Below are 19,474 nucleotides of genomic sequence, written 5' to 3'. Positions count from 1 at the left end.
CCACTTGGGCCATGGAACTTGGCCGAGTGTCTGGTTTTCTCTTAGCTTTTACTTGTTTTTGGGTGATAAATGAACAGTTGATTTTCTTCTCAGCTATTTCGGGAGTCCTCAGCTTCTGCACTTCTAAAGGGAAGGCGGCTGTATCATATCGAGGCCGTCAGCTTCCAGCCTTATTCTGTTGGAGCACTTGCTGGGAGAGCTGGGGGTTTGCTTTCACTCTCTGATCCCAGTTTCCCCTCCTCTAAAATGAAAGCTGGGTTTAAGTGACCCCCCAACAATTCTGCTCCTCAGAATGAGTACTGTGAGACTGCAATGATTGTTATTCTTATCTTTTTAGATTTTATTTATTATTTGAAAGGCAGGCACACACACACACACAGATACCTTTCACCTGCTGGTTCATTCTGCCAAGTGTCCACAACAGTGAGAACTTGCCCAGGATGAAATCAGGAGCCTGGAGCTCTGGATTTCCCTCGTGGGTGGCAGGGAGCCAAGTTCTTGAGTCATTACCTGGTCTCTCTCAGGATGTGCATTGGAAGAGGCTGCAGCGTAAATGGAGGAGGGCCTCAAACCCAGACACTTCAATATGGGATGCAGGTGTTCCAAGCAGTATCTTAAGCACTGTGCCAAATGCTTGCTCCTGGATCAACTGTTTCTCTAGGTTCATAGGGAGATAGGAAACTGTTAATGTGACCCTTAACGTTGATGGCTAGTGTGGCCTGAGGTTTTCTGGAGTTCCTGCCCTCTATGGCTTGGAACTCAGCCTGGATGGACATTGCATTGTCTTCACGAGGCCCAGCTAAGTCATTGCTCAGCAAGATGAGTTAGGTGTTTGCTTAGCTAAATCTCACTGGCAGGACTGTTCCCTATGGCTAGGGTTGGAGAAGAGGTGACTTCAACCGTGATCTGGTGGACAGGCTAGGGGGTGTGACAGGCAGGGGAAGAGGCAAGCGTGGAGGGTGAGAATGCAGCCTTGTTGATGACACAAGGAAAGATGCCCTGGTGGCTTCAGAGTCGGACCGATCTGAGCTTAAATTTTAGCTTTGTCACTTTCTATTTGTGCAACTCTGGCCAAGCTATTTAACCTTGACTTATTTTTTAATCTGTAAATTTGGGGTAATAATAAATACTTTATAGGGTTGCTGCAAGGATTAGGCGATGCATGTAAAATACATGGCCTATGATCAGTTCTTAATTACCAATAACTTTTAATTCTCATTACTAGGAATACCTGATGTGTTGAGTGGGTATTGTGCCACTCTGACATTTTAAAGGCATTGACTTTGTTGGGGAGATGTGAAGAGAAAGGGAGCTTTGTTGAGTATGTTGTGCCAGACACTGTACTAATTGCTTTCACAGGGCATTAGGTCATTTAATCTTCACCAGCACAGGCTAGAGAGTAACATTTATTTTCATTTTATAGACTGAGAGCTGAGGCTCCTTACGGTAGAGTTAACTGCCTGAAGTCACAAAGCTTTTACCTGGCAGTGGTGGGATTCGATCCCAGGTCTGTCTTGCATTAAAGTCTAGACTCTTTCCACTCCATGACATTATTAATTCATAATTAGCTAAGGAGCAGCTCTTAGGAATAGATGGGAATGCAGAATTGCTGAGTCATCACTCGTACATCCTGTGGATAGTGACTTTGAACTCCTGCCCTCCTGCCGGGTCTCTGCTGTCTTTAGCTGCATGACTTGGAGCAAGTCACAAGATGCTTCAGAGATTCGTTTTCCTTGTTTGCAAAATCAGGTGTTAGAATAAATATTCTTTAGGATTCCGTTTGGCACTATTAGTCTATACGTTTTGGAATGGCATTATATCCAGTTCTTTCCTCTGATTTAGAATTAGAATTTAATCCTTGCAGCTCGATTTTACAGGCTTTCTGAAATCGAAGTTTTGAGTAACCTTTCTGCTCGCTTAGCTCTTGCCTTCGTCGAGAACAGTTTTCAACCAGAAATCAATTTTTTTAAATGAGGAATACCGTCATAAATAATAAATCACAATTTATTATCCTTCCCTGGGCTGTATAGGTCTTAATCATGGAACATTATTTGGGAGCCAAGGTGAAGGCATAACTAAAGTTGATCGTTATGACAACGCCGTGGTGATTGAAATTCCAGGAACACTGCTTTCTATGCAATAGGGAAGTCCTTCTCCTGTACCTCCTCTTGTTTAGGTCCCAAGGACACAGCATGCCCTGTAGCTGCTTCTGAGACTGAGGCTTTTGAGCAGCTAGAATTCCAGAAGCTGGGGGACCAGCAGGCAGCCTTAAGGTCAGATGTAGCTCACCTGACCGCAGGGACTGCTCTGCCTGAGAGTTATGGCGACAAAGCAAAGCTGACCTAATTAGCTAGCACAGGCTGGCGGGGCACTGCCACCTGTTCAGGTCTCCTGTTGTGAGGAAGATGCTGCGAGGTGTCAGGCCAAGAGGCTCAGATCAGCTAGTCATTGTCACTCCTGCCAAGTATAATTCATTACTGTTCGAGTTTAATTCTTCTGACAGTACATTCGGAAACAGGTGCATCCTGAAGCTTTCCTGACACAGGGGGAGTAGCTGTGCAGGGAGCCTCGGTGCACTCCTGACTGACATTTGAGGCAACACAAGGATTTATGAACCAAACTGTCAGCCTTCTCAGTCCACCAGAGTCACCATCTACAAAGTGAATGCATCATCTGCTCACTGGGGCCAGCACAAGCAAGTGTTTAAGGTACAAAATTTAAAGAGACACTCACTCTCACATCCCTGTGTGTGAAGGAGCAGTACGTGAAAGTGGGTGTCTCCTTAAATTTTGCACCCTTGGTGCTTCATTTGCCTCACCCTCATTCTGGCCTTCCCGCAAACATTTTTGATTGTTCAGCCCATAGATTCAGTATTCATAGAATGAATGGTTTTGGAGTGAGAAAGCTCCGATGGTCAGGGGTGAGCAAGGCTGTTCCTTGGTCTCCCCCACCTCCTGCTATCTTAGGCACAGTGGGAAAGTCAGAATGTTTAGGTCATGTGCTGCCCTTGTAGCATCCCTGTCTCTCTGCCCCAGTCCACAGCTGAGAGGCCAGCCCGGAGTGAAATGATTTTCCCTTGAGATGTCAGATGACCTTGGGTTTAATAATGGCTCTCCGTGGTGGGGCTGAATTTTCCCTTCAGGTTTTAAGGGAAAGAGAGAAGCAGACTGGGCAGAAATAGGAGGCAGCTGGTTATTCCTCCTCTTCCTGCAGTGTCTACAGAGGCAAGTTCTTTGGGACCAGGAGAAAGGAGAGGCTGCTGGCCCCCAGGGCAGGGAAGCAGCATCCTGGTCCATGGAGAGGAAAGGAGGCAAGCGCATCCTTGAGGATGCAACCAGAAAGAGGAGTTTGGTGTTGAGTGTTAGGGCTTAGAGGCAGAAGGCACTCCTCTGTTTCAATGAGTGTACCTGTGTTGTTTACCTTATTCCTTCATTCCCACTTCGTTGCCTCCTTTACATTGTACTTGTCCCTTAAGATTTAGCCCACATGCCATCTGCATGAGTCTCTTAGGAAGCTCTCAGGTTGGGCACAATGCCCCTCCCGGGACTTCGGCTGTATTCTGTGTGTGATTGTGCATAGCCTACTATTTGGCATCAGCTCTGGGTATTCTAGACTATGGGTTCCCTTCATCTTTATGTATTTATGGCCTGGCATAGCACCCAGCTCACCAGAGGCCTTTGAAAAATGCTTAGTGAACATAGCAGCATATATGGCAACTGTGCTAGGTGTTGTCCATACATTAGCTATTTCATCTTCATGATTGTTTATAAGAAAGGTGCCTTTGTCCCCAGGTCACAGATGCAGAAATTTCTGTTCTGAGAGTATAAGTGCTGTCCAAGGTCACAGTTACTCAGTGCCAGGGGTTCAGTGTTATTTGAATTCAAAGGTATTTAACATCATGGCCTTTTTACGTCATCTGGCATCCTCACTTAGGGTGTCTGTATAAGCAAGGATGGGAACTTAAGCTAAAAAGATTAATTTCTAGTGGTGGGACGTGGGGTACCCACCAGGGGTGGGAGTTGGGGGGGGGGAGGAGAGCATCATGAAGCCTCCCCCCGCCCCCACCGTGGTCCCTCCCGGACTTGTCCTTGCAGTGATGGGGAAGATGACATCTCCTGCAGCCCTCTGGCTGTAGGCTGACTTGTTCCACAAGCGCAGATCTCCTCCTCAGAGTTTTATTTCTTGCTCTCTCGGTCTTGCCTTTGGGCCCAGAGCCCTGTCTGTGTCTCCAGGCCTGGCAGCTTGATGGGCTCACCATCAAGAGCTTCTTCTGAGACTGCCCTCCCCCTGCCCCACTCCGAGTGACTCTGGCACAGGCCTGTCCCGCATGTCTGCTCACTCAGCCCTCTGCCTATGGCTTCCTAGGTGGTGTACTTCACGGCCACGTTCCCGTACGTTGTGCTCGTGATACTGCTCATCCGAGGAGTCACCCTGCCCGGAGCTGGAGCTGGGATCTGGTACTTCATCACACCCAAGTGGGAGAAACTCACGGATGCCACGGTGGGCTTATTGTTCCATTTGTGATGGGCCTCATGGGGGTGGAGCTGGTTTGTCAGCTCTCAGGGGTGGGCCCCACGCTGGAACATTGTTCAGCAGGAGGGATGAGACCTCCTCCCCAGAGAGACTCTCTGTTTGCTTTTATAGGTCCTGGTGGTCTTGGTTCATGAGGTACTCAGGAAACATTGAATGAGAAGGGAGTAGCTGAGGGTTTTCAGATTCCTGGAATAATTGTCTCAGGAAGACTGAGAACGAAGGATGAAATCCCTCCAATAGCTTTTGGCCATCTCACCCCACTTACCTGTTACAAGTTATAGAGCATCAGAAGTGGAGTTTTGCTGGTTGGAAAATGACAGTACTCAGATAAACCACAAGCAAGCTCACTTTAAAAGGCTCGGATGCATTTGAATACTTCTTGCACACCCACAGAGCCCCAGCACACACGTGGGCTTTGTCTTTGCAGATTCTGCACCTGTTATATCTTACTCTGAAATCCACAATCCAACAACCTTCCAATGCGGGGATCATTATTTAATGAGGAGTAAATCTTCTCATGGTAAAGAAAACAGACTTTCCAGGGCATTTAAGAATATGTAGGATTGAGTTTGATTGCACATTACAATTTTCAGATAACAGCACCTTAGGATAAGTTATTTCACTCAGTCAAAAACCAGTTGAGTGACCTGATAACGTCATCGTGACCCAGGCTTCTGCCCTGCCATTGTCAAGGAATAGCTCTCATATAGCTGCTAGAGCTCTAGCCATCATGCCAGTATTCCAGGTGGCACAAAGATGTGAGGGTGGAGGCAGAGATAGGCACATATCCCACTTCTTTTTTAAAAAAAATTATTTGATTTATTTGAAAGGTAGTGTAATGGGGTGGGGTGGGGGAGAGAGAAAGAGAAAGAGATCTTTCACTTACTGGTTTACTTCTCAAATGCATGCAATGCCTGTGGCCTGGCCAGGCCAAAGCCAGGAGCCAGGAACTCTGTCTAGGTCTCCCACATGGGTAGCAGGGGCCCTAATACTTGGGTCATCTTCCAGGGCCTATATCTTCCAGGTGTATTAGCAGGGAAGCTGTGTTGGAAGTGGAGTAGCCAGGACTGAAACCAGTGCTCCAGTATGGGATGTTGGCCCAGGCTGCATCCACTGAGCCTCAAGACCATCCACCCTTACTCTCTTTTAAAAAGGAGAAACATCAGAAGTAGTATGTAACATTTTATTTTCACACAGTCAGCCAGAAATGAAGTCATATGATCATGTTCTCTTAGCTGTATCTCCCCTGGAGGCGGCTGCCCTTTTTTTTTTAGATTTATTTTATTTATTTGAAAGAGTTATAGAGAGGTAGAGACAGACACAGAGAGGTCTTCCATCCGCTGGTTCACTCCCCAAATGGCTGCAATGGCTGGAGCCGAGCCGATCCAAAGTCAGGAGCCAGAAGCCCCCTCTGGGTTTCCCACATGGGTTCCTTGGGCCCCATCCTCTGCTGCTTTCCCAGGCACACCAGCAGGGAGCTGGATCAGAAGTGGACCAGCTAGGACTCAAGTGGGCACCCATATGGGATGCTGACACTGCAGGCCTGGTTTTAACCTGCTGTACCACAGTGCCAGCCCCTAGATGGCTATTTTTAATGTTGAGCCAGGCACAGACTTTTCTAGTACACACTTGAAGCTTTTCTCTGCATATGCTAAGCACAATTTAAATACAAGATTTAATTTGTAAAGGGGATGGGAGATCTACCACATAAATCATATCAGACTATAGCTCAGATTCTTGGTGGCCTCCTAAAGTTTTAAAAAGCCAATCAAGGGGCTGGCGCTATGGCGTAGCAGGTAAAGCTACCGCCTGCAGTTCCAGCATTCCATATGGGCGCCAGTTTGAGTCCCAGCTGCTCCACTTCCAATCCAGTTCTCTGCTATGGCCTGGAAAAACAGTAGAAGATGACCCAAATTCTTGGGCCTCTGAACCCATGTGGGAGACCTGGAAGAAGCTCCTGACTCTTGGCTTTGGATCAGTGCAGCTCCAGCCATTGCAGCCAACTGGGGAGTGAACCAGCAAATGGAAGACCTCTCTCTCTCTATCTCTTTTTCTGCTTCTCCTCTCTCTGTGTAACTTTGACTCTCAAATAAATAAATAAATCTTTTTTAAAAAAGCCAATGAAAAGGAGTCACCTAAGAAAACCAGGGTGTGGTGCTGGTCCCTGCTGCTGGACTCCAGTAAGGGGCTGAAGAATTTCAGATTTTTCATAGCGTTGTTGGAGTCCCTAGGATGTCAGCTAAAACATGGTTTTAATTTTGTATCCATGAATCCATTTTGCTGTTGTACATTTTTCTTCGGACTGTTTGGTTTTACATGGGAGGACGTGTAAGCATGAGGTGTGTGTACAGTTCATCAAGTTCTGCACCTGTGGTTAGAGGGAATGAAGGAATCTTCAGGTACTGCCTCTTCAGCACAAGTGAGGTTGTCTCTGATTTCTCTGGGTGCCCACAGTCATCTTGCCCTGACTGTCATTCACATGGGAAGATGATGGACAGGTGACACGCCCCTTCCCGTCCCCTTCGGTAACCTTGACTCTCCGCCTTTCTCCTCCCAGGTGTGGAAAGATGCTGCCACTCAGATTTTCTTCTCCTTATCTGCTGCCTGGGGAGGTCTGATCACTCTTTCCTCCTACAACAAGTTTCACAACAACTGTTACAGGTATGCGGAGGCGTTTCCAAGACCCAGAGGTCGCTGGTGAGCGGAAACTTGGTCAGAGGACAGAGAACTGAATTATCAGATATCTGAGGTCAGATCCAGACTTCTCCCCAGGAGGAGTAGGGATTTGGCTTTGGCTCAGAGATGTCACCTGTTAAGGACTAGCCACTGGCTTCTGGCCTCCTGCATACGCTGCTGACTCTGGCACATGGTGGGGGCTCGGGGATGTTTCCAGGATGGACTTGAGACTCTGAAGATCACTGTGCAGCCATCTAGGTCCTCCAGGGGGTCACTTGTGAGCCAGCTACTCCATGGATGCCATCACCCGGCAGTCATTTATAAAGTGTGGTCATCTGTCACTTGCCACATTTTTCTGGAGATAGTTTGTAATCAAGGCCAAGTAGTACAGTGCAAACAGCACCTTAGATTTAGCTACACTTGCATTTGATCGTGACCTTACTATTTCCTGAAACCCAGACATAGGCAAGATATTTCAGTTCTCTGAGCCTCTGTTTTCTCATCTGTAAAATGCAGGTTATGATATTTTGTGAGGGGTAAGAGATGATGTATGCAAGGTCCTCAGAGAGTTATTTTGCACATTTATTACTCAACAATGGCAGATGCCATTATTATTATTAATTATTATTGAAAGTGAGTGAAATATTTTGTGAACAAAGGGAGAGACAGAAAGATTCAAAACCCACCCCTGACCTCAATTACTTAGAATGGAGGTGAAGAGGTATAGGATCCCTGGGGTGGTTTCTGGTTCAGATTGTCAGTCACCTTCACAAAGCACTATAGGCTTAGTGAACACAAATGTACTCACCTTTAAGAAAGGATATAGGGTAGGGAGCAGAGACCCAAACACAGCAACAGGGCAGTGGAGACGTCTGTCACCTAAACTCACCTAGGACCTGAGCTCTTCACGTTGCCCAGTTGGGACTAAAGCCTGGTGCTGAGGGCCACTGTGGGTGCTGCTCATATTATAGTGGGAGAAGTCCCCTGGCTTCAGTACCTCTGGTCACCTGGAAGCTAGAAGGGTTCAGCCCAGCTACTATTTTCAGGGTCACAGTTGCTCATGCATTACAGGTCATGCATATAAAGTGAGCTCAGGCCATGCTTAGTCAACAATGTGACTGTAGTAGCCACACAAGAATCTGTTTATTTACTTGGTCTTCGAGGAACTTGGACTAAGGCTCAGACTTTCCTCATGCATTTCTGCAACTGAGGAAGGGACTCAATTAGCTATGAGCTGGGGCGTCTGGGTGGCCTCTGGGGGACAGTGGTCCTGGGCCATACTCCAGGAGGTGTAGTGGAGAAGGGAGCATGGTTCAGGTGGCAGACAGAGCTGCAGGCGGGGATGAGTGAAGATGAGTGTGGTAGGTGTATGTGGAAGGAACAGGTGGGTGGGATTGGAGCAGAAGGTGTGTGCATGTGGGCCTGGGTGGAAATGGACCACGGATACCAGATGGGGAAGAGTCTTTGTATTAGTTTTTGCTGGCTGCCCTAACAAGTACACAAACTGGCTGCTTTCAGTAATGGAAATTCATTGTTTCACAATTCAGACCACAGGTCCAAGCTCAAGGTGTTGCCTTCTCCCTGTGTCTCACGTGGTCATCTCTCTGTAGGTAGCTGTATCCTAATCTCCTCCTCTTATAAAAGACACCAATTATATTGGATTAGAACCCAAACTAATGGCCTTGTTTTAACTTAATTGCCTCTAAAAATACCTGATTTCCAAATATACCCTGAAATACTAGGAATTAGAACTTTAGCACATGAATTTTTAGGGGATGCAAGTGTTGGGAGAAGACCCACATTCAGCTATTAACAGCCTTGAGTGCCAGGAAAAGGCATTTTTTGAATTCTTGATCCCAGCTGCTCATTAACTGCTGACCTGAATCGTTGTGAACGCTGTCAGAAGGTGAAGCTTTGCCACGTGCTTTATCCGAAATGAGGCTGTGTAGCATGGCAGAGGGAAGCTACTCTGACCCCTTATTTGCATGCACCTTCTCTGGGCCACAGCTTCCTTGTCAGTAAACTAGGGAGTCAGGGCGTGTCGTTCATTGCAGATTTGCTGTGTGCTGGGCCCTGGGCTTGCAGGCACCAGCTCCTCTGTCCTCACAACAACCTGTGAGGCAGGTAGGGCTGTTGTGGCCATTTTAAACCAGAGCGCAAAGGAAATGACTTGCTCAGGGTCGTGCTGCTAACCAGGAGGAGAAAACCAGGACTCTGTGTAGACCTGCAGCTCCCCACCCAGCTATGGCCTCACATTTGAGTCCAGGATGGCTGTTCAGGGCCAGCCTGGGAGATTCCAGCCTTAACCTTAGGCTGCCCTCATACCTTGGTGGCATTTCCCTGTCCTTACACATGGTTCCTCTCACATGCACCTTCAGACTCCATCTTCTTAATTTCTGCTCTGAGAGACGGATTTTCTCCAGTTTTGGGATGATGACTTAGTCCCTCTGGGCTGCTACAAAAAAACTCTTTAGACTGGGTAAGCTATAAACAACAGAAGTGCATTGCTCACAGCTCTGGAGGCTGGGAAGCCCAAGATAGAGGTGCCAGCATGCTCAGTGTCTGGTGAGGCCTCACTCTGCTTCAAAGATAGTGCCTTCTCTGTCTATCTCTGTGTCTTGCAAATAAACAAAACTAAAAACGGGATGTGCATTTGGCCGGGTGCTAAGAATCCCTCTGGGACACTGGCATCCCATATCAGAGTGCCTGGCTTGGAGTCCTGGCTCTGCTTGCACCTCCAGCTTCCTGCTAATGTGCACCCCGAGAGGCAGTGGTAATGGCTCAATAGGTAGGTCACTGCCACCCACATAGGAGACCTGGATTGAGTTCCTGGCTCTCAGTTTCAGCCTGGCCCAGCCCTGGCCATTGTGGGAGTGAACTAGTACATGGCAGTTCTCTGTCCCTGTCTCTCTGTCTCAAAAAAAGACATGGTGATACCTTGGTGCTGTGTTGCTGTGTCTTCAGGTGCTGGAAGAGGCGAGCTTGTTCACTTAGCCGCTCTTAGAAGGGCACTGATCCCACTCATGAGGACAGATGGGAATTATATTTCAGCATGTGAATTTTGGGGGACACAAACATTCAGACCATAGTGGATGAGTGGGGAACCATTTCGGTAGCATTGGTGCCAGAGCGTGGATCCAGTGGCCCTGGATCAGACATTTAGGGGAGGTTTTTGAGCCTTTTGGTGCTTTGTGAAAGCCCAGGGACATCTGTGGTTAGGACTGCTGTTTCTTCCCTTGGGTGGATACGTGTTTAGAAATGGAGGTGTTTAGTGGGAAGAAGTGGTCATCAAAGAAGGAAGTACTTTTCTCTGAAGGGAGAAGTGAACTCCCACTTTGTTTATGGCCCTGTCTAAATACTGACAGAGTTTGTGGATTCCAAAGGCTTCCAAAGCCTGGACAGCTCATGTCAAGAGCCTAATGGTGATCACTGATGACATACGTAAGAGCGTTAATTATTAAATTAACAAGAATTACTGTGCACTAACTTCCCATGCAGGACCTCTGTCTTCAAAGAGTTGTATTATATTATGTCTAAGTGCTCACAAAAGATGTATCATTCTTGGGTGCTTCTTTAAAGTTAATTAACTTTCTAAAAAAAAGAAGTGAAATTAATTTCAAGATGAAATGACTTTGAATAGCCCTTGTCTCCACTGTTGAACAGTTTGTGTGTGTGTGTGTGCAAAATAAAAGGAGGGATGGGAGTGTGGGTGGGAGGACAGGTATGGTGGGAAGAATCACTGTATTCCTAAAGATGTACTTATGAAACAAATGAAGTTTGTTTTCCTTAAATAAAAGGTTTCTTTAGGGAAAAAAAGAGTGGAATAAAATCTGAAAAAAAAAAATGGAAGTACACATCTTTTTTTGAGGGGGTATACATCTTTGTACTTAGATATACATGAGCACTCCTGGGTGTCCTTCCCCTTGTTCCTTCCTGCTCATGTAAAATGCATCTAATAGCAAACTCTGGTCTTTCCTTGCAGGGACACTCTGATTGTCACCTGCACCAACAGTGCCACGAGCATTTTTGCTGGCTTCGTTATCTTCTCCGTTATCGGCTTCATGGCCAACGAACGCAAAGTCAACATTGAGAACGTGGCAGACCAAGGTATGGGGTAGTTGTCATCTGCTGTTGCCAGGCAGGCTCCGGCTCGTCTGCCAAGTTCCTAATTTATGTTTCGGTGGGAAGTTGGTCTTTGGAACAGGATGGGGGAGGCAGGATCCCAGCTGCCCCTTTACAGAGGGCCCAGGACAGCTCAGGTAGAAAGCTCACTGCAGGGTTAGAGATGGCCCTTCCCTAGCCAGACAGAGTCCTTTGAAAGTTCTCTTTCTTTTTCCTTCTTTTCTTCCTCTCTCCTTGCTCCTCTTAATTCAGCTCCAGCCTGAGAAAGGTCTATCCCTGCTACTCCTGTTCAGTGTGAGTAGAGGATTCATTAGGCAAGCCAGTGCCCGTGGAGCTGATGTCGGCACAGCCTGCTGGGGGATGACAGTCCTCATAGAAGACCCTGTAGAAACCGAGCACGACTGCTTAATGAGCACCGACTTCAGCGAGGCGTTTTCCTTGCAAAGCACTTTCTTGATTGTTAGGTCAAATGTGCGCAGGGCCTTCTGCTTACTTAGCAGTGCCGACCTGCAGTTTTCTCTCCAGTGGGGGGAAAGCTTGGAGGTTGGTGGATGGGAGGGGGCACATGCAGTAAATGTTTACTCTCTACCCAGTGATCCCTGTATTACTGGCTACCATTTGTAGGGTCCTTTTCTGCTAAAAAGGGCTTTCATTTTTATCTCATTTAATCCACACTGCCGGAACAGCATTGGCAGGGAGAGTTTTTGAGATTTTTACTGCAATCTTGATTTCCACCCAGCCTGGCTTGCTGTTTTGGTGACCAAGGGTCTTCATTGTGATCATGGCTTATCATTATAATCTCATTCTCTAATCTGACATTTCTGGGATGCCGGGGTGCGGGGACAGGTACTGTGGGACATGACGGTGGGCCCTAGACACCCGCAAGTCTATGTGGGAGGGGTTTGTCTGGAATGTATCTTCCTTTGAGGAGCTCATTCAGATAATGGCTGAGAGAATTGAGCCCTAGAAATGTCACCTTTCAGTGGACTGCCGATCTCCCCAGGGATAATTAATTGCTGCTGCAGCTTGTGCAGATAGGACCCCAAAGAGTTAAAGAGCCAGCATGTTCCAGGGGTGTAATTATCTCTCCCTGGAGAGAGTGCGAGCCCCTGAGGGAGGTTTGGTTCTGTGGCAGTGCACTGAATTAGAGGGCCTGGGGGCTGAGGAGCTGAGCGAGTGTTTTTCCCTGGTTGAGAATTCTCGACTCCCTGGGAGGCAGTGAGGGAAAGAGAGGGTGAGAAGACTTTGTCCTCTGGGTGCCCCAGCCACCTCCAGGTGTCCTGTAACCTGGTTTTCTCCAGGGTGGTAGCTGAAGCACACAGGTTCTGCCCTACTTTCCAGCAGATCGGAGGCGTCCGCTGCTTTTTGTAATGTTCCTGAGAGTGTTGGGGACCAGTGGCCAAGCTGCCGGGGACAGGGATCCCTGAGAGCAGGTCACGTAGGTGACTGCTCTGAACTCCTTCCTGCCCCAGGGAGGGGCTTCAGGGGAGATGGTCCTGAAATGTAAACAGAATTTTGTTTATTTTGTATGTAAAAAGCAGCCACCGATTGCCGGTGAGGTGACTCGCTCTGAAATTGCCCTTGTCCAGTATTTCTTTCTCTTTCTCTAACAGAAGAGGATGCCTCACAGGTTCTAACTGGTTAATATTGGCCTTGGCACAGGGACACTAGGCTCCTTTCCCCAAGGAGAGAGAGCCTGGCCCAGGAGACCTTGCAGAATCTGGGGAAAGGTTCTCCTGCTCATCTAAACTCACATATACTCTTTTTTAAAAAATAAATGTTTGTTTATTTTTCATCTATTTGGAAGGCAGAGAGAGAGAGAAAGAGAGAGAGAGAGAATTTTTCATCTGCTGGTTCATTCCCCAAATGCCCACAATAGCGAGAGCTGGGCCAGGCTGAAGCCAGGAGCCAGGAACCCCATCCAGGTCTCCACTGTGGGTAGCAGAGGCCCAAGTTTCTGAGCCATCCTTCCCTACCTCCCAGGATGCATTGGCAGGAAGCTGGATCAGAAGCAAAGTGGCTGGAACTTGAACTGGCAATCTGAGGTGGGATTCAGGTGATACAGTTGCATCTTAACCCACTGTGCCACAATGCCCACCCCTCACGTATGTTCTTTTTTTTTTTTTTTAAGATTTATTAATTTTGTTTGAAAGTCAGAGTTACATGGAGAGAGGAGAGGCAAAGAGAGAGAAAGGGGGGCGGAGTTGTCTACCTGCTGGTTCATTCCCCAGATGGCTGCAACAGCCAGAGCTGTGCCGATCCAAAGCCAGGAGCCAGGAGCTTCTTCCGGGTCTCCCATGTGGATGCAGGGGCCCAAGGACTTGGACCATCCTCTACTGCTTTCCCAGGCCATAGCAGACAGCTGGATTGGAAGTGGAGCAGCCAGGTCTCGAACTGGCACCCATATAGGATGCCGGCCCTGAAGGCGGCGGCTTTACCCACTATACCACAGCGCTGGCCCCTCTTTCTTTTTCTTTTCTTTTTTTTTTTTTTAAGTTTTTTAAATCCAGAGATTTTACTTAACACACATTTTTAAAAAATATTTATTTATTTGAAATTCAGAGTTAGAGAGAGGAGAGGCAGAAAGAGAGAGAGAGAGAGAGGGAGAGTCTTTTATCTGCTGGTTCACTCTCCAGTTGGCCACAATGGCCAGAGCTGCGCCAATCTGAAGCCAGGAGCCAGGATTTTTTTCCGGGTCTCCCATGTGGGTGCAGGGGCCCGAGGACTTGGGCCATCTTCTATTGCTTTCTCAGGCCGTAGCAGAGAGCTGGATTGGAAGTGGGGCAGCTGGGTCTTGAACTGGTGCCCGTATGGGATGCCAGCACTGCAGGCCAGGGCATTAACCTGCTGTGCCACAGCGCCGGCCCCACGTATGTTCTTTCTTTTTTCTTTTTTTCTTTTTTTTTTGACAGGCAGAGTGGATAGTGAGAGAGAGAGAGAGAGAGAAAGGTCTTCCTTTTTGCCGTTGGTTCACCCTCCAATGGCCGCTGCGGCCGGCGCATCGCGCTGATCCGAAGCCAGGAGCCAGGTTCTTCTCCTGGTCTCCCATGCGGGTGGAGGGCCCAAGGACTTGGGCCATCCTCCACTGCCTTCCCGGGCCATAGCAGAGAGCTGGCCTGGAAGAGGGGCAACCGGGACAGAATCCGGCGCCCCGACCGGGACTAGAAACCGGTGTGCCAGTGCCACAAGGCGGAGGATTAGCCTGTTAAGCCACGGCGCCGGCCAACATATGTTCTTATATGAGCTTCATAGTCTTGTTTCTTTCTGTCTAATAGAGGCTCTGCAGAATACAGGGTAGAGATTTGGGGTCAGGCTTGCATTAAATCCCAGGCCCATCTGCTCCTCGCAACATTAACACATAATCATATAATACATTACATTTAATTTTTTTAAATTTAAAGGCAAAGAGACAGAGACACAAAGCAAGAAAGAAGAGAGAGAGAGAGAGAGAATAGATATTGAGGTGGAGAGACAGAGATTGTTCATCTGCTGGTTTACTTTCCAAATGCCCTAAGCATCCAGGGCTGGGCTAGGCCAAAGCCAGGAGCCCAAAACTCAATCCAGGTCTCCCCTTGGGTGCCAAAGGCCTGAATACTTGAGCCAACACCTGCTGTCCCTCAGGGTCTACATTAGCAGGAAGTTGGAGGCAGAAGTAGAGCCAGGACTTGGACACAGGTACTCCCATATGGGAGGAGGGCATCCCAAGTGCTGTCTTAGATTACAAAATCCCCACCCCAGACATATAGTACATTTTGATGACCCAAAGTTAGTAATTAAAGTTTGACCTTTAGTCAAAAAGAGGTTCTATTTCATGACCTATGCCTGTTCTATTTAGTGTACCACTCCTTCTAGGGAAACATTTCTGTCAGAATTATCATCCCAACCGTTGGCCATATCAGAGTTTTTAGGGGCTGAGTATAGGACTGTAGATGAGGCTAGCTGCCCTCTGCTTTTACAACCGGCTTAGGGAAGGTGAGGTGTTCTCATAAATCTACTCCAGAAATGCAGCTTCCTGGGAAATCTGTCTTCAGAACTATTTCCCAAACATCTGTATTGCTATCTGTAGATCACTGGCTCATTTTCTTTTTTTTTTTCTTCTTCTTTTTTTTATTTTTTGACAGGCAGAGTGGACAGTGAGAGAGAGAGAGAGACAAACAGAAAGGTCTTCCTTTGCCTTTGGTTCATCCTCCAATGGCCACCATGGCTGGCGCGCTGCGGCCAGCGCACCACGCTGATCCGAAGGCAGGAGCCAGGTGCTTATCCTGGTCTCCCATGGGGTGCAGGGCCCAAGCACTTGGGCCATCCTCCACTGCACTCCCTGGCCACAGCAGAGAGCTGGACTGGAAGAGGGGAAACCGGAACAGAATCCGGTGCCCCGACTGGGACTAGAACCCGGTGTGTCGGTGCCGCAAGGCGGAGGATTAGCCTAGTGAGCCACGGCGCCGGCCATGGCTCATTTTCAAAACTTGATCTGAAGCCTTAAAAAGATGTTTTTCTTTATTTAAAAAACATTTTTTTTCAGAATAATATTTCAGTTTTAGATTTATGAAACAAAAATTGTGAAGTAGTAATACAAAATATACTGAACACAAAAATATACTGAGATATAATAACAGCTGAATAACATTTCAGTTTTAAATTTACAAAACAAAAATTTTTAGCTGGCAATACAAAAAATCCCATATATCCCTCACCTGATTTTCCCTATTACAAAGCTATAGTAATTAAACCATGGTGGCCAGCGCTGCGGCTCACTAGGCTAATCCTCTGCCTGTAGCGTCATTACCCGGGTTCTAGTCCTGGAGGGACGCCAGATTCTGTCCTGGTTGCTCCTCTTCCAGGCCAGCTCTCTGCTGTGGCCCGGGAGTGTAGTGGAGGATGGCCCAAGTGCTTGGGCCCTGCACCCGCATGGGAGACCAGGAAAAGCACCTGGCTCCTGGCTTTGGAGCAGTGCGTTGCGCCGGCCGTGGCAGCCATTGGGGGGTGAACCAATGGAAAAGGAAGACCTTTCTCTCTGTCTGTCTCTCTCTCTCTCTCTTTCTCACTGTCCACTCTACCTGTCCCCCCCCCCCAAAAAAAAAAAAAAAAAACAAACCGTGGTACTGGCATAAAAACCAGCACATTCATCAATAGAACAGAATAGAGAGCTCAGAAATTAACCCATGTATTTTAGAGCCAACTGAATTTTGGCAAAGATGCCAAGAACATACATTGGGGAAAGGATAGTCTTTTTCAATAATGGTTCTGGTAAAACTGGATGTAAATATGTAGAAGAATGAAATTAGATCCCTACTTCTCTCCATTTACAAAAATCAACTCAAGGGGCCAGTGCTATGGTGCAGCAGGTTAATGCCCTGGCCTGAAGCACTGGCATCCCATATGGGCGCTGGTTCTAGTCCTGGCTGCTCCTCTTCCAACCCAGCTCTCTGCTATGGCCTGGGAAAGCAGTAGAAGGTGGCCCAAGTCCTTGGGCCCCTGCACCCACATGGGAGACCCGGAAGAAGCTGCTGGCGACGGATTGGCACAGCTCTGGCCGTTGCGGCCATCCGGGGAGTGAACCATCGGATGGGAGACCTCTCTCTCTCTGCCTCTCCTCTCTCTGTGTAACTCTGACTTTCAAATAAATAAATAAATCTTTAAAACAAATCAACTCAAGATAGATCAAAGACCTAAATGAAAGACTGAAAAGTATGGAATTGCTAGAAGAAAACATAGGGGAAGCATTTCAAGCCGTTGGTGTAGGTGATGACTTCTTGGGAAAGTTGCTTTTCTAATAGCAGGTGGAGTGGCTTAGATCAGGGGTATATCAACACAAATGTGTGTATATTATTTAGAGTTCCAAGGTACAGGTTGGTAACTCAATGAATCAGGCCACTAGGTTCCCTTGCCCCCTAATAGAGACTCTGCAGAGCAAAATGAACATTTTCCATCAAGACTGACTGCCTACCCCCTGGCAGCCACCAATCACCTGGATCCCAACTGTTCTTCCCCAAAGCACAGGAATTCAGGTGAAGTATTCTCAGAGAACTCGTCCCATTTGTAATAGGTATCTCAGCAGAGTGGCCGCCCCACCTACATATTGCATTCACCAGAGCCCCTTGCCATGTCTTTAGTGGTGCATTAGCATAGGGAAGGCCCTCACTGTGGACACTCTGGTGGTCCTGCCCACATTGCTGACATGTGGAGCTCTCGCATGGAAGGAGTGATAACGGTGCATGTTCACCGAGTTCCTAGTAGGTCCAGGCATACTCTAAGCCCTTTACTTGCACTAGCTCACTTGATTCTCATAGGAATTCCAGGAATGTAGGTACCTGTTATTACCCCTGTTGCAGGAATAAGGAAGCTAAGGTTTGCCAGAAAGAACAAGTGACTCACCTAGGGTCCCATAGCTAGTAGGAGGTAGTTTGTTGGGGAATGGGGCCTGTATTCGAGCCGTGGACTGTGCTGCCTCCCAGTGGGAGAGGAGACGGGAGTTGGCTTCCATCAGACAGGCCGTGTATTCTTTTCAATATTCCACAGTATTATTCTCTGACGACTTGACTCCCCAGCCTCCTTGGCTAAGGCAGAATCAGCTGTAACATAGCTTGAAATGATACCTCCACCTGGGCACTTGAGGGAGGCGGCTGAAATTGAAGCAGGCAAAATATTTTGAAATTACTCTTCTCTAAAAAAGCCCGAAGTGTCAGCTGCAGTTAAAGTGAGCTGCTGTGGTCCTCTGGTATTAGCCATTCAAGACCTTCCTGTCAGCTTTATAGGCCCGACTCTCGCCAGAACTCTGAACTGGCTTTCTTGTTGTTCTGCATTGGAGACCCATTCGAACTGTGGTTTAGTACAGACTTTTCTTTTTATGGCTCACATAGGGAACCTTCAGAGGCTGTCTCTACACTCTGTGCAATAAATGCAAAAGCAGGGGCATCTTAGGTATTCTAGGTTTTACATTTTAAATACCCCAAGGCCCCAGGCAACATTAGGAACTAACAGCCTGATGAATTCAGGTTTTAAAAGGTGCTGTTATGCTTGAGTCATGAAAGCTCCAGGTGCCGAGATTTCTGGTTTCCACACGTGCACCAGCTGTGGATTACCCTTGTGCCCACATTCACTTGTCTCTGCCCATTACCATTTAGTTGTCTACTTACAAGGAAATTCACAACTGCCGCCTTTAATCATCTTTGGTTGTAGCAGCCTTCCCCGTGAGACTGTGAGGCAGGTTGGAGTGGCTGGCTCATACCAGAGACACCTGCAGCTCTGAGGCCCCTACCAAGACAACATGCCATATTCCTTAGGAAAACCTGACTCCAACCTCCAACTTCCAAGTTCACTCATAATAAAAGCCAATGTTCTGTGAGCGCTGATGGTATGTGAGGCACAGGACTCAGTGTTTCACCTGTGTTTTCTCACGTCTTCCTCCTAACCACATGGTAAAGAATGATGTAATCCCCATTGGACAGAGGGGCAAAATCGAGGCCTACCAAAATTAAACAGCGCATCTAGGGTTGCACAGCTGGTAGCTAATGAAGTCTGGATTTAGGCCAGATCCGAGTGACTCTTGGGGATTAAGCCATCTTAACCCCACACCCTGTTTGCCCTTTCTCACCCAACTAATTACCAGGGCACTGATACAGCTTTATGTTTAGCAAGCAGGGCGAGATCCTGGAAGTGTTGAGGAGATCCGTGTTTGGGGTGACTGGCTTCTCCTGGAGAGCTGAGTAGGAGGAAGCGTAGTTCAAGGACGGGGAGGCATCGTGCCGCTCTGGTCTTCTCACCTTTAGAGCAGAAGTTCTCGGCCTCCACACTGGTGACATTCTGGGTCATTCTGTGCTGAGAGAGGCACTGTTGGGTGTTTACCAGTGGCCCTGGGCTCTACTCACTGGGTGCCAGCAACCGTACAACCCTGCCCCACCTGTGCAGATCAGAACGTCTGCAGGCAATGCCAATTATCCCTGGGCCCCAAAGTTAACCTTGGCTGAGAACCACTGCTCTGGAGGGGAATTCTGTTCTCCCTCAGCTCATCCAATACAAAAATGGAGCTTCTCATATTATCAGCATGGGGTGCAGCCTGGCCTGAGTCGAGTTGAGTTGGTGCTGAGTCTGTTTTGACACTAGTTCTGTGCCTTTTTTCCAAGTTACTCTAGGTGTAGACCTG

The 19,474-nt window shown here is 47.8% G+C and overlaps 1 protein-coding gene across 1 annotated transcript in view; it reads left to right on the top strand.

Moving 5' to 3' along the window:
* Positions 1-19,474, top strand: part of SLC6A5 (solute carrier family 6 member 5) — a 61,939-nt gene that overhangs the window by 21,811 nt on the left and 20,654 nt on the right. Inside the window, exons 10-12 of the mRNA XM_062197492.1 lie at positions 4,366-4,500; positions 7,091-7,194; positions 11,192-11,316. Of these exons, the coding sequence (XP_062053476.1) occupies positions 4,366-4,500; positions 7,091-7,194; positions 11,192-11,316 (364 nt within the window). The remainder of the gene's footprint in view (positions 1-4,365; positions 4,501-7,090; positions 7,195-11,191; positions 11,317-19,474) is intronic.

This window comes from Lepus europaeus, chromosome 7, assembly GCF_033115175.1.
Source record: "Lepus europaeus isolate LE1 chromosome 7, mLepTim1.pri, whole genome shotgun sequence".
Lineage (NCBI taxonomy): Eukaryota > Metazoa > Chordata > Mammalia > Lagomorpha > Leporidae > Lepus > Lepus europaeus.
This window is presented reverse-complemented; position numbering and strand designations above follow the sequence as displayed.